At 39.2% G+C, this 12394-nt stretch overlaps 1 protein-coding gene across 4 annotated transcripts; it reads right to left on the bottom strand.

The window, feature by feature from the left end:
• Positions 1-1851: 1851 nt before the first annotated feature.
• Positions 1852-12385, bottom strand: babam1 (BRISC and BRCA1 A complex member 1). 4 transcript variants are annotated; one of them, XR_004931656.1, is made up of 11 exons: positions 12230-12385; positions 12021-12121; positions 9437-9891; positions 8248-8306; positions 8040-8160; positions 6610-6688; positions 6506-6530; positions 6285-6414; positions 6073-6159; positions 3070-4384; positions 1852-2930 (listed from the first exon to the last, which is right to left on the bottom strand). XR_004931656.1 is itself a non-coding variant. In XM_021308004.2 (10 exons), exons 2-10 carry the CDS (start codon positions 12115-12117, stop codon positions 4184-4186), a joined length of 1254 nt encoding a protein of 417 aa, XP_021163679.1. In that variant the 5' UTR covers positions 12118-12121; positions 12230-12385; the 3' UTR covers positions 1852-4183. The 4 variants fall into 4 exon arrangements, 3 of the variants coding, with proteins under 3 accessions (XP_021163679.1, XP_035996857.1, XP_035996856.1); XM_021308004.2 differs by having other exon boundaries at positions 1852-4384; XM_036140964.1 differs by lacking the exon at positions 12021-12121 and having other exon boundaries at positions 1852-4384; positions 9437-9928.
• Between the last annotated feature and the right edge of the window lie 9 nt (positions 12386-12394).

Raw genomic sequence — 12394 nt, 5'->3', positions numbered from 1 at the left:
GTCTCCCTCCAGGCGCTCTCAGCCCCGCCAAGCTGTTATCAGAGGCAATGACGTGATGCACAGCACGGTCGGCTGGGAAGAGTGTGAAAGTGTAAAATCCCTCCGAACGCCAGGTTTTCCTGCTTATCCATGTATCTCTGAAAACTTCCCTTCAATGGACAAAGACTCAGTTATGAAGATATGTAAGAGCGGCGGAGCAGTCTGGACCGATGACCCCCCCAAACAAAACCAGGAAGCCAAACAGTTGGAGACTGACACTTATGAGATACCCGACCAGCCAGATAGGAAGACATTTCTCAACCACTCGAGCATTATTCATCCAATAGTTGGATAAGAGGCTCGTTTAAACTGTGTGACGGGAAACTCCTAAAGTCTGCAGAGACACCGCAGTCATGGGTCTGATCCAGAAAAGGCCTGAATCACCTGGTCCACCTGCAGCTTAACCCACGAGATGATGGAGATCACCTCCGGTTCCCAGGATCCAGACGGTCCTCACACGTAGACGCCGTTCAGACATTTGGCTTGTCCACGTGGACATCTAAAAACATTTCAGTCAACCTTGGAGGTGTTGATTTCGAGCCATCAGTTATCCTCTCATTTCAGGTGTGGACTTTGTCAAAGTTCCAGTATTTTCCAGTTATTAATCTCCTCAGCTTTTGTGGTTATCGGGTTGTTCTTAAACATCCTAACCCGTTTTGTGTTGACAGGTTTGGATCAGTCGTTGCACATAAACATGCTTCAAGAACTAGTTTTGCTAGATTTATATCATGCTAAGAACCCAGGTAGGCACCAGGAACTAATTTATCCAAATATGATTAGAAGGGTAAAAAATATCCAACTAGAATCATGCAAAGACTTTGTTGATCTCTGCCACTTAATTAGTCTATGATGTGTGAATTTTACCTTTCTAATTATTTTTTTAAAACCGTTTAACGACATGCTACTGTAGTGATTTTTAGCACAAAAAGCAGGTTCTCTAATCCTCTAAAATGACTCTTTTATTTTTGGGATATACTTTCAAGTTTATAACATTTATGAATTTGCGCAATCAATTCTGCACATACAAATGGTTTTAAAAATACTCACCTGTACACTGTGACTTCTCCTGCATTGTCTACATTTAAATTGTTTACTTTTAAATCACTGCTGCACGCTATACTATAATTTAATTTTACTGCAATTTACAAGCTGTATGAAACGAAATTTCATTCTGTACGCACTCTGATACAAAATGTCAAATAAAGTTGTCTAAGTCTAAGTCTAAGAATTGGAGAAAATGCACAGCTAATTAAATGTTCCTATTTAGTTGCATGTTGTTAAAAACAGTAGTTTAATAATCAAAATGTGAAGATAAAAGTGGATGTAAAGGTCTGAGCGAGTCTGTAAGTCCAGTTTTCTTGTTCGGGTCAAAGACAAGAGGCAAACTAGATTTTTTCATTTCTTGCACTCATTGGTGCCGGAGTATCTGTGCTTTTAAGAAGAAGTTTGTTAGAATCTGCACAAACACAAAACAGGGCAGCAGCTCTGATTCAAGATAAAGATCTTACAAAAATCTAAATAAGTGCTTTTATATTAACCTGTAACATCTTGAAACCTAGAGAATATTTGATCTGCATAAATCTAATATTAGTGGTGATGGTGCTAAAGGAGAACATGATCAAAATGTCCAGTTTTTAGTTTCAGGAGGTGCAACTTAAGGAAATATGAACTAAACGCTGTTGACAGATGACAGTAGATGGTGGAGATTTTTGTCTGAGCTGGACGTATCTCAAGGTGGAGTGTGCTGCCATCTCCTGGCCCACCTAACTAAACCAATTCTGCAGACGTGTAGTAAAAACATGACCAGTTGGATTCAATGTGCCTCTTTAATACCCAGAAATAAGCTTCAGTAAAAGCTTGTCTGTGCAGTTTCTTAATGAGAGAAGCTGGATTTGCAGTGAAACCGTCACACGAATCACTGTCAAGGAAAACACGTCAAAATGACAACATACTACAGTCACATTGTGTGACCTACAAGCAAAACTGGCCCCAATATAAACTGTACAGTCAGAACTAAAGCTACACAGATAAAATTTGTTATTTTTCTTTTAAAGTAAACTAACATTTCATGTTTGTTTCAAACCCGGCATGGAAACGCTTCAAGTGATTCGCAATTTGCTTGATTTTGGTCTTTAAGATGATAAAAAAAAAACATCAATATTATGTGAAGCGGGTGAGATGGGTGTTTGATCCGCTGTTGATTGTGTGAGTTTGCTCATTTGGATAAATGCTATTTGATTCTGGGTCCGCACTGCAGACTTAATACGACCCGTGAATCAATCATTCAATCTGTCACAGCTGAGCTGAATCCAATGGTTTTATATAATCCATGTCCACAGAACCAGATTCTTCTCTTCAAACCTCTCCATCACCATGTGCTACAACACTAAAGAGGTGTCAAAGGACTTCAGGGACCTGGAATAGATTACTAAAAGGTCGGTGAGATGGAGAAAACCCATTTTATTTGTTTTGAAATGGAAAAACTATACAGAATCACCATCAACCCACTCTCAGTCTGGAGTTCTGAGGAGGATCTTGCTTGGCGTGATGAGGTGAGGATGATCATGAGAAAGATGATGAGCTCTATAATTCAAGCATATTAATAGAAAGTTGTGTGAAGTGCAGTAAAAAAAAAATAATACCTCCAGTTTTAAGCGGATTGTAAAGCAAAGCCCAGTCAAGAGATGAGATGCTTCAAGAGCCATCAGAGTGATGGACATACCCAGACCAGGACACAACTGTAAGAACTACTGCTGATCCACAATGTCAGAACCACCTTACCTGGGCGGAGGAGAAATAGAAGTGAAACGTTGCTAAATGATCCAAAGTCTATTTGCTATTTGTTTGAACGCCAAGGTCTAAAGCTTTGTGGAGAAGCAGATTTCATTACCCTCATTATTTGGCACCTCCCCAGACCCCTGAAATGATGCCTGCTTTTTTCCCATGGCATCCCTGTGCTTGATTGGGCACCAAGCTGGCCTCTGTGAGGCATTATCATGAGGAAGTGAAGACACACAAGTCCAACAAGACCTCAGCAGACCCACAGGCTTATTGGCTCCATGTCACGACACGACGACGGAGGAAATGGAGCCATGACCAAACCCAGAGTATGACTCGAATAGAGAGATCCATCTTAAAATTTACCAGTGAATATCTAAGTAAATCAGTACGGCTAGAGAGAAAGTACATTGTCAGATAAGGTCAAAATGCAGCAACATAACCTGCCAGAGAGGTCATCATCCCCACAGTATGGGAGAATGTTGCTTTGTGTCAATATTACAGAATGATTTCCCCACACTGATGTGCCAATGGGCAAGACAAGCACTGAAAGAACTAGTACCAGAACCAGTTTCCCTCAACCAGAACCCTGTAGATCATATAATAATTCAAATTATACCAGCGAGGAAACGAAGAAGCAGCTAAAGAAGAGTAACATTAAGGTAACGTTAAGCTGCAGACTTCGTTCAGAAAGTCCTGATGATGTGATCCAAAAATGATCCAAACCCAGTGACAAACTAAAAGAAACATCTTCATCTTATTCTGAAATCAAACCTTTTTCCTAATCACTTCTAAGTCAAGTTTAGCTGGGGGATCAAATATGTTCATTTAATGAAATGAAAATTAGTCCCTATTTTTTTATGTGATGTACTTTTTATGGATATTTGGTTGATAATCTGTCTCTCAACATTAAAACTCCCTGCAATAAAAAAACAAATATAAACCGTTTAGTTAGCAAATGATCAAAATCAGCAGAGGATCAAACTGTCATTTCGCCCGCTGTGTGATTTTAAAATCAAAATGGAAAATGTGGAAGTGATTCTTCTGTCTTCTGTCATTAAATAGGTTATTTTTTATTTATTTGAATTCTCACCACCTACTCCCACATTATCAGGACAGTTCAAGTGATTTGGCATCAAATAACAGAATACATTTATTACAATCGGCGACTTATTGAAACCCTCATTTCCCACATATTCTCACAACCTTTGTTTAAAACAGAAGAAAAAGAAAATAACAGTAACAATGTGCATTTAGATAAAAAGAAAAAAAAAACAACAAAAGCAATAAAAATAAAAACTTTTCTGCAAATTTGCAGCATGTGTGGATTTCACATTGAAGCGCGGCCTATTTTCATCTGTCCGTTTCACACTGTAGCCTCTGCGTCGGGGGCGTCGTCCCCCTCCAGCAGGCTGTAGGAGGCGTGGCTCTGGAAAGGCCTCTGAAGAGGATGGGCCAGCAGCTTGGCCATGCAGTTGTGCAGCTCGATGGCGGGTCCACTCAGGGAGACCTCAAAGCGATAGCACATGCCTTTGGAGTCCAGGCTGCAGAAGGAAGTGTAGTTGTCCTGGAAAACCGGGGGGAAATAAGTGAGGGCCAAGATCCAGAGAAAAACTTTTAAAAGACCTTCTGGAGGGTTAAAGAAGTGATCAAGATGGCTTTAAAAGATCTCAAGAAGCTCTGGCTAGATTAAAGACATAAGTGTAGCCAGTTTTGCAGTACTGACAAGTTATTTGTCTCAGATTTTATTAAAGTTGGGATAAAAGGCACCAAATAATGGGTCACTCTCCCAAGACATAAATGCTATGGTATAAATGCAAAACACTGTCTTCATGTCCTGAATACTGACTCACTGGAAGAGCCACAGTGTTACATTTAGGATTCAGGATAAATAAATGGTACGCAGCACATTTATTTCTAGGGACCACAAAGACACAGATCGATAACTACTAACTTTAATGTTTCTTTAACAACAAGATTCACGCTGAGCAGAAAAATACTGCAGAGTTAAACAGACAAGCTTCCTACGCAGTCTGAAAAATATGCAAATCTGATTTAAATAGTTTTCACGTCTGGGTGAAAAAAAAAAGTCAGTCTTTATTCACTGTCCTACTGTCCGTTCATTTCCCCCTCATGCTTTGGTCCATCCATCCATCCATCCATCCATCCATCCCATCTCTCTATTCATTCACCCATCATACATGCATCTTTGCTCATCCATCCATTTTATTTCTATTTAACCTTTATCTATGCATGCTGTCCTATTAAGAGCCATAATCTCATTTACAAGAGAGACATGTTCTGATAAAGCAAAAAAAACAATGACAAGAAATAAACAATAAAAACAATTAAGACCTTCGACTCAAACTAAATATGCTGATAAAATAAGACCTAAAAACAAGAGCAAATTTCCTAGGAAGATTTCGCCATTTCCTAAAATAGATTTAAATTGTCAGCAGACGGAGGAAACTAAGAAATTGCTCTTTTTCCAGGTTCTGATCGTACTAACGGATTGCTGAAGTCCTGGAAGCAAAGTCTCTTCGATTTTATTATACCAAATCTGATTAGTCACTTTACAATATTTTGACGATATTTTTTCATAAACATATATTCAGCATTGCATGTTGTTCTCTTCATGGAAGCCCAATGAGTGCAAGGGCAAAATAAAATCCTTCATTTTCAAAGATTAAATCTTTTTTAAAAAAAACTGTAAATTCAAATTAATTGATTAATCACCCTACCTGAGGATATAGAGCAGTGATTAGTCAGAGATTTGTACCCTGTTATAAACCATATCGCTCCATGATATGCAGCATCCAGCATATGCAGAGAAGTAGCAGATGCATTCATATAAACATCACAGTAATCCAATAGAGGCAGGAAGGTAATTTAGACAAGATGCTTCCTGCATTAAGAGAAAAAAAAAAGATCTCTCTCTGAAGAAAAATCCTGGTTTGACCTTCAACGTCTTTACAACATGTTCAATGTGACTTAAATGAAAGCTTATTGTCAGTTTCTATGCCAACAAGGTCCTTGTACGTCTCAACAAACTATTTGTGTAGCGGCCGTTGTCTTAAAGGGAGCACACAGGTGCCTGTGCATACATACATACATAAACTCTGAGCTTTGCTGAAATATCGTAGTGAATTCATAGTAAACCTTCATACTTGCTCTTTAAAAAGAAGCTTAGTGGTAACTGTGTGGAACAGCAGGGAACCCGGTCTTAAATGAAACCTGTTTAAAGCACATATTTACCCTCCAGCTGGTCTCATCGCCTTGTTCTTCCATCCCGTTGTGTAAATAGACCACATCAAAGAAGAAATAGGGAGACTGAAGCATTTTCTGGGACAGGAGAGAGACACTATTAGTACAATGTTAAAAGCAGAGGGAGAGCACTGTGAAGGGGTCCACTTAATAGTCTGATAAAATACTGGCCTGCCCACAACACGGAGCAGTGATGTACTCACGGTAACAGCCTCTGAAGGGTTGAACTGCATTGGCCCGGCATGACGGCTGTAGATGAGCACCGTCCGCACCACGTATGGAGGAGGGATGGTCTGAACGTTCTCCATCAGCGGCAGCTCAATCTTCTGACGACTACAAAAGGCACAAGAGCCACCGTTTTAAATTGCTTTGTTTAAAGCCATGGTAAGGTAGCTAGAAGAAGAAAAAAAAAAACACTGCTTACATGACGTTAAGGAGATCTTCCAGGTCTAAATATAGAAGTTAAGGCTGATCTGATTTTACTATTAAAACTGTTTGGTTGGTGGTTAGTGTCTGATGAAAGGATACTGAAGGACTCGCACACGTTGGTCTCCAGGTCATACAGACAGCTGCACAGCTCCCTGGGATCAGATGTGAAGCCAGACAGCTGGGACAAAAAAAACATGATGGAAATGAGCTTGTCTTTGTATTGCAGGGTTCCTTCTCTTATTAAATATAGAAAAATAAAATATACTCAGAAAAACTAATCATATTTGCTATTCTAAAATCCTTCCTTCCTCATACTTTCTTATCCTCCCTGCCCTGTACTTTTTTCAACCATCCTTTTTTTATTTTATTAATCCTTTATTTATACAGGTTAGTACCTTGAGAGTCAGTAGCTACATTAATGTGGACAAAAGTAATCAGAATAAAGGGCCGATTTTATTAAAAATGTGTCATGTGAACAAGCCAATCAGAATACTGTGATCAGATTAAGCTCAATCGGAATGAAATGATAATCTGAATGAGAGGGGTGGTTTATGCTGACTGATAATCCGATCAACGTGCGTATAAACGCTTGTCAGGCTCAAGTTATTCCGAATGTGGCAACGTTAAAGTGACATATTTCCTGCGTTGAGTGGCAGAAATACGTCGGGAAGCAAAACTGTCAGGGCTCCTGATGAAACATTTCTATTTGAAACATTGAAATAGCTCAAAATTGTTATTTATTAAGTAACATTTCAACCGGAATTAGAACCTGGTGCAAGTCCATCCAGCTCAGAAGACAAACAAACTCGTACAATACTGCTTTGTTGCTATTTTGGGTTATTTAGCAAAGACAGAAGATCTTCTTCTGTGTTTTTTTAGGGAAATTTGATAACTGTGCATGTCAGAGTGGTTAGTGTGAATAAAGCCAGGTGCATATACACGCACATTATGATCAGGTTAATACCATATAAACGGTACAATCTCATTATTTTTAGTTTTTTTTTAGTTTTGTGCACGTAAACATAGCTAATGTCTCATTTACAAGAGAGACTTATACCTTTTACTTCCTCATACTCACTTTTTTCCTTTTTGTCCTTAAACTGGGGGAGTGGTGGCCTAATGGTTAGAGCAGCAAGCTTGCGCTCTGAGAAGGTTGCAAGTACCCGGTTCGACCCCCGCAGACTGCCTGTGGCTCTTTGAGCAAGACCCTTAGCTCCAGAATGCTCCCCAGGAGCCAATCAGTTTAACCCAACATTCCCCCTATGTGGGACTATAAGGGAAATCTTTATTTTTTTTCTTTTTAATACTTAGTAAGAAGTATTTATGGTAAATTTATAATTAACTTTTGCATTTGTGTTTGAAAATGAAAACTACGCACGTAATAAAACTTTTTGGATCTAAAAATGTAAAGAAATGTCTAGAGACTCAGGGATTACCATGTAGCCATAGGGGGAAAAAAAATCTAAATCACAACAAATTGAGTCATACATCCAGCAGTGGTTCAGGGATTAAAGACTCCGTGTACTCACCCACAGAGCATCGTCGTTGATGACAACCAGGGCAAATTCGTGCCGTTTATCGATCTTGTGTTTCGTTCTCACAAACATCTCAATCATCTTCTGGGATATGTTCAAGGCGTTCGTTTTAGATCTGAGCAGAAAGACAATGAAATGACGCAGAATTACACTCCAAAGCCACGTCAGTGAAACGGTGCAGATGTACCCTGTGGTCACACACCCGTTGAAAGACTCCAGCTTTGGTAAGGACATTTCTTCAGAAAGATCTAAGCAGATTATCTGTACAAAGGGGAAAAAAAAAGAAAAGAAAGTGATCAGGCTACATTAAAAAGCAGTCACATATCTATCTGCAATAACAGTAAAAAGAAAGTAAACCCTGTTTTCATTCTATGGCTATATGAAACTGAAAGTTTAACATTTTTGACTTCTGAATAATATTTCTTAACTTAGAATGATGGACTTAAAGTCCTACAACCCAGCCCTGATGGATAAGCAGCAGGAATTTCTTCTTAAGGCCACTGCTGATGACTTTCTGCGTTGGCATTGTGTTAACACTGGGTTTTTAAGAATAAGAATACCTTTATTGTCCCGCAATGGGGAAATTCGGGTGTGACAGAGGCAAACACACGGACATTTACAGACAATTTTTGTGATGAGGAAACAAAGAAAGAGTAGAAGAAAAAAGCAAACCGGTCTAATCTAAAGTAAGCTCTTAAGAAACACCAAGAGTAAAAAAGGGTAAATACCAGAGTAAACAATGACCAAACGGAAAAAATTATTTGACAGTGGAAAAATTAACTCCAGCCTATTTACCCAACACACAATATTAGAATATGCAACATTTCCACAACGTATGAAGCTTAATACAATACGTATGGTAGTGCAGCAGCATCCTAGCTAAGATTCCTTAGCATTAAGGAACAATGTAAACAGTTAATGGTGGAATCAGAACCTGTGTAACGATTGGCATCATGTAAACAGTTATCCTGGCACCTGGGAACAGTGTAAACAATTAATGGTTGGATCTGGACCTGTGCAACAGTTAGCATGATGTAAACAGATGTCAGGTGGGAGCAGCTAAGATTATAACGTCAGATTGCAGGCGGGAGGAACGACCTGCGGAAACGCTGCTTAGAGCATCTGAGAGGCAGCAGTCTGTCTAAAAAAAAAAAGCTCTCCAGCTCTGCAACAGCCCCAAGCATAGGGTGGGAGACATCAGTGATTCCTTCTGTCTCCAAACTTCTCAAACATTTGAGGTAAAGTTTAAATAATTTAATAAATTGTTTAAAGGTAAACACCACAGGTTTTTCAATAGACACAAAAAAAACTGAGATCTAAGAGGGATTACTTTGTAAATCTATTTAAGGGTACTTGAACAGGAGAAGTATTTCCATGTAATGGGGACATACCACTTTTTCTGGGCAGTTGACTCTGGGAACTCTGAGCTGGTACTCTGCAGGTGGAGGAATGGACGTACAGACCATGGGCTGCTGCTGTGGGGGCTTCGGCCTCTCTTTGACTGTCACAGCAACAGTGGACAGCTGTGCCGTGGTGCTGGCCACAGCCCCAGAACCAGCAGAAACAGCCGCGGGTGGAACCACAGCCTGAGATGTGGCCGCGGACACTGTTGTGGTGACGGAGCTCGGGGGGCTGTCGCTGGTCGAGGCTTCCCCTTCGCCTTCCACGCGGTTCCCCACCGCGGGCTGAGATATGCTCTGGTTTCCGTTGCCTCCCAAGCTGCCCGTGCTGCTGCGACGGTCCTCTGCGCCTTCGGGGTTGGAGCGTGTCCGGGGTCGCAACTCTACGGGACGCTCCTCTCCATCGGCCGGGCCTGGTTCTGGAGTCTCCATGGAAACACTGGATGCTGATAAGGTAGAGGCGATGAGTTTCGTCTGCAAGCCCTCACATCGATACAGGGACATTTTAATGAATTAAAATATCATGGAAGAGTAAATTTATGTAGACAAATAAATTCAACAAGTCAAACTCACGTATTTTATATATATATAATATATATATATATATACACATATATATATACATTATAATATATCTCTCTATATCTATATCTATATATATATATTATATATAATATATATATATATTACATCTATATACTATCTATATCTCTCTACATATATATCTATATATACCATCTCCACTCATCTCTCTATATTCTGATCTCTATACATATATCTTCATTCTATCTCCTAAGAGACAGAGAGAGAGAGAGAGAGGAAGAGATGGAGGAGAAGAGAGAGAGCAGGAGAGAGAGAGCCAGACTAGACAGAGAGGAGATATAGAGAGAGAGGACAGAGAGGAAGAGTAGATAGAGAGAGAGAGAGATAGATGAGGAGATGATTATATATTATGAGAGAATAAACTCTATGTAATTATTGATATCTAGAGAATATAGGATATATATAGATACACACACATATACACACACACAGATATATATATATACATATATAAAGGAGGGTATATAGATACCACACATTACACACACACATATATATATATATATATATATATATATATATATATATATATATATATATATATATATATATATATATATTCAGAACACAGATAAATATATTTCAACAAAATACAGCTAATGAAAACCCAAAACTGCCGTTCTGCTTGTGGCCCTGTTGGGGTGTGAAGGAATCCCACAAAGTAACCCCATGGTCATGGTCAGACCACATATTGGCACATTTGGGTGCCAAATCTTCCTGGACAAAGAAATAAACTTTGCAATCAACTTATTTGCATGTTGTGCTTCTCCGTTCTTCCTGCAGCCCATCCAGATGTTTTCATAAAGCACTTTACATTATAACACAGGACCAAAGTGCATCTTTAGTCTCTTTCACAAAACACTTCAAGGTGAGATAAGGCGCCTGTTGCCTTCTTCGTGTGCTTTCTGAAAGGATCTATGCTCAGAGGGAGGTAAAAGTCAGCCTGCCTGTGTCATGCCTAGGGCTTTCACCATCAAATCAAGCACCTCGATTCATAAAATTAATCGGGGCAAATTATCTGCTTGGAAGCCTCGTTAAATTATTTTTTTATCTATTCTGCTCGCTGTGTTGCTACCGCTAATGATAGCCTACCCTGCTAATACATTGATGCCAAGCACTTGTGCTACAAAACTAAAACCAAAATATATCATTGTTCTGTTGTTTCATTTTCTTTTTGTAATTTTAACGTTTCATTTTATCTGAATATGCTTTATGGCATATGGTTTGTGGGACCGGACAGACACATGATTTAGAAGTTTAAAAAAAAACTCAGAAATCAATACTGATGTGAAAAGTAAAATATACAATTGAAATTTGAAGCATTTGCTCAGCCAGCAATAGGATTACTACAATGAATCTGTCCACCATTAAGGTTTTTGATTTAGGGAGACCTCTGAGGCATCAATGCCACATGACACCTCCTGTTGTCTGCACTGCTGACTGTATTTTCAAAAGGATGAAGACTCCAGCGACACCTGAAATACTGATGAAACTAATTTATTAGCAGAGTAGGAAGTTGTTTCCTTAGTATTTCAAGTGTTGCTGGAGTCTTTACGCCATCAGATCTTTAGCCCTCTCCATGTACCTTAGAAGAAGGAGAAGTTGTGCCAAAAACCTTTCAATCTCTTTATTTTTGAAAGCTCGCAGCTCAACGGGACATTGACTGTTAGCTGGACAACTAGCAGGTCAGCAGTCTTCCCAATGATTGTCTAGGCCACAATGTAACATAACTGTATTCTTTTTTTGTTGTTGTTTATTACTAAACTTGGTATCATGAATTATTTAAATCATCCTGGATCATCCTGGGGGTTTATCAGCTGTTACCCCTTTTAGTGAAACATAATGAAACAAACAGCTATCACTCTAGGAGAAATATTTTAGGTACACCTTGTCCTTATGAAGCAAATTCTTGCTTTTTTTGCACAATTCCAAATAATGTTTGCAGTGCAGAAGTAGATTTGCATAAATCTACCTTGGTAAACGTGTAACCAGCTTTGTCTTAAAATCCCCGCAGTGATCTTAGGTGTAGAATAAACTTCTTCGTACCAAAAAGGCAGGTTGACCAGCATGAATCTTGATAACGTGATAACAAGTTTAGCTGTTAGCATTAGTTAGCTTTTGCACACAAACAACAAGCTAAGCGTAAACGAGCTACGTGTGAAACAGAAAGAGAACACTTACGGTATTAATACATACGAAACGTCTTTGATTTACATGCGAGAAAGAGTGATTTATAGTGCTGAATACTCTCACTACAAGCTAACGTTTGTTTTGAACTGGCAACTTCTTGTTCGGGAAATGATTAAGCCGGAACTTCCGGTCTTCGTAGCATTATGGGTAATGAAG

Source organism: Fundulus heteroclitus, chromosome 9 (genome assembly GCF_011125445.2).
Source record: "Fundulus heteroclitus isolate FHET01 chromosome 9, MU-UCD_Fhet_4.1, whole genome shotgun sequence".
NCBI lineage: Eukaryota > Metazoa > Chordata > Actinopteri > Cyprinodontiformes > Fundulidae > Fundulus > Fundulus heteroclitus.
Note: the sequence above shows the minus strand (reverse complement) of the source record. Positions and strands in the feature narration are given on the sequence as shown.

What these genes read in the sequence shown, in the direction of transcription:
- babam1 (XM_021308004.2), bottom strand. Translation starts at nt 12,117, where the DNA reads ATGCTGGTCAACCTGCCTTTTTGGTACGAAGAAGTTTATTCTACACCT. An exon ending in TCAACGACGATGCTCTGTGG is followed by an intron (nt 6,689 to 8,039) that starts GTGAGTACACGG and finishes TTTTTGTCCCAG; the next exon opens with CTGTCTGGCTTCACATCTGA. An exon ending in CAACGTGTGCGAGTCCTTCA is followed by an intron (nt 6,531 to 6,609) that starts GTATCCTTTCAT and finishes TTCTATATTTAG; the next exon opens with ACCTGGAAGATCTCCTTAAC.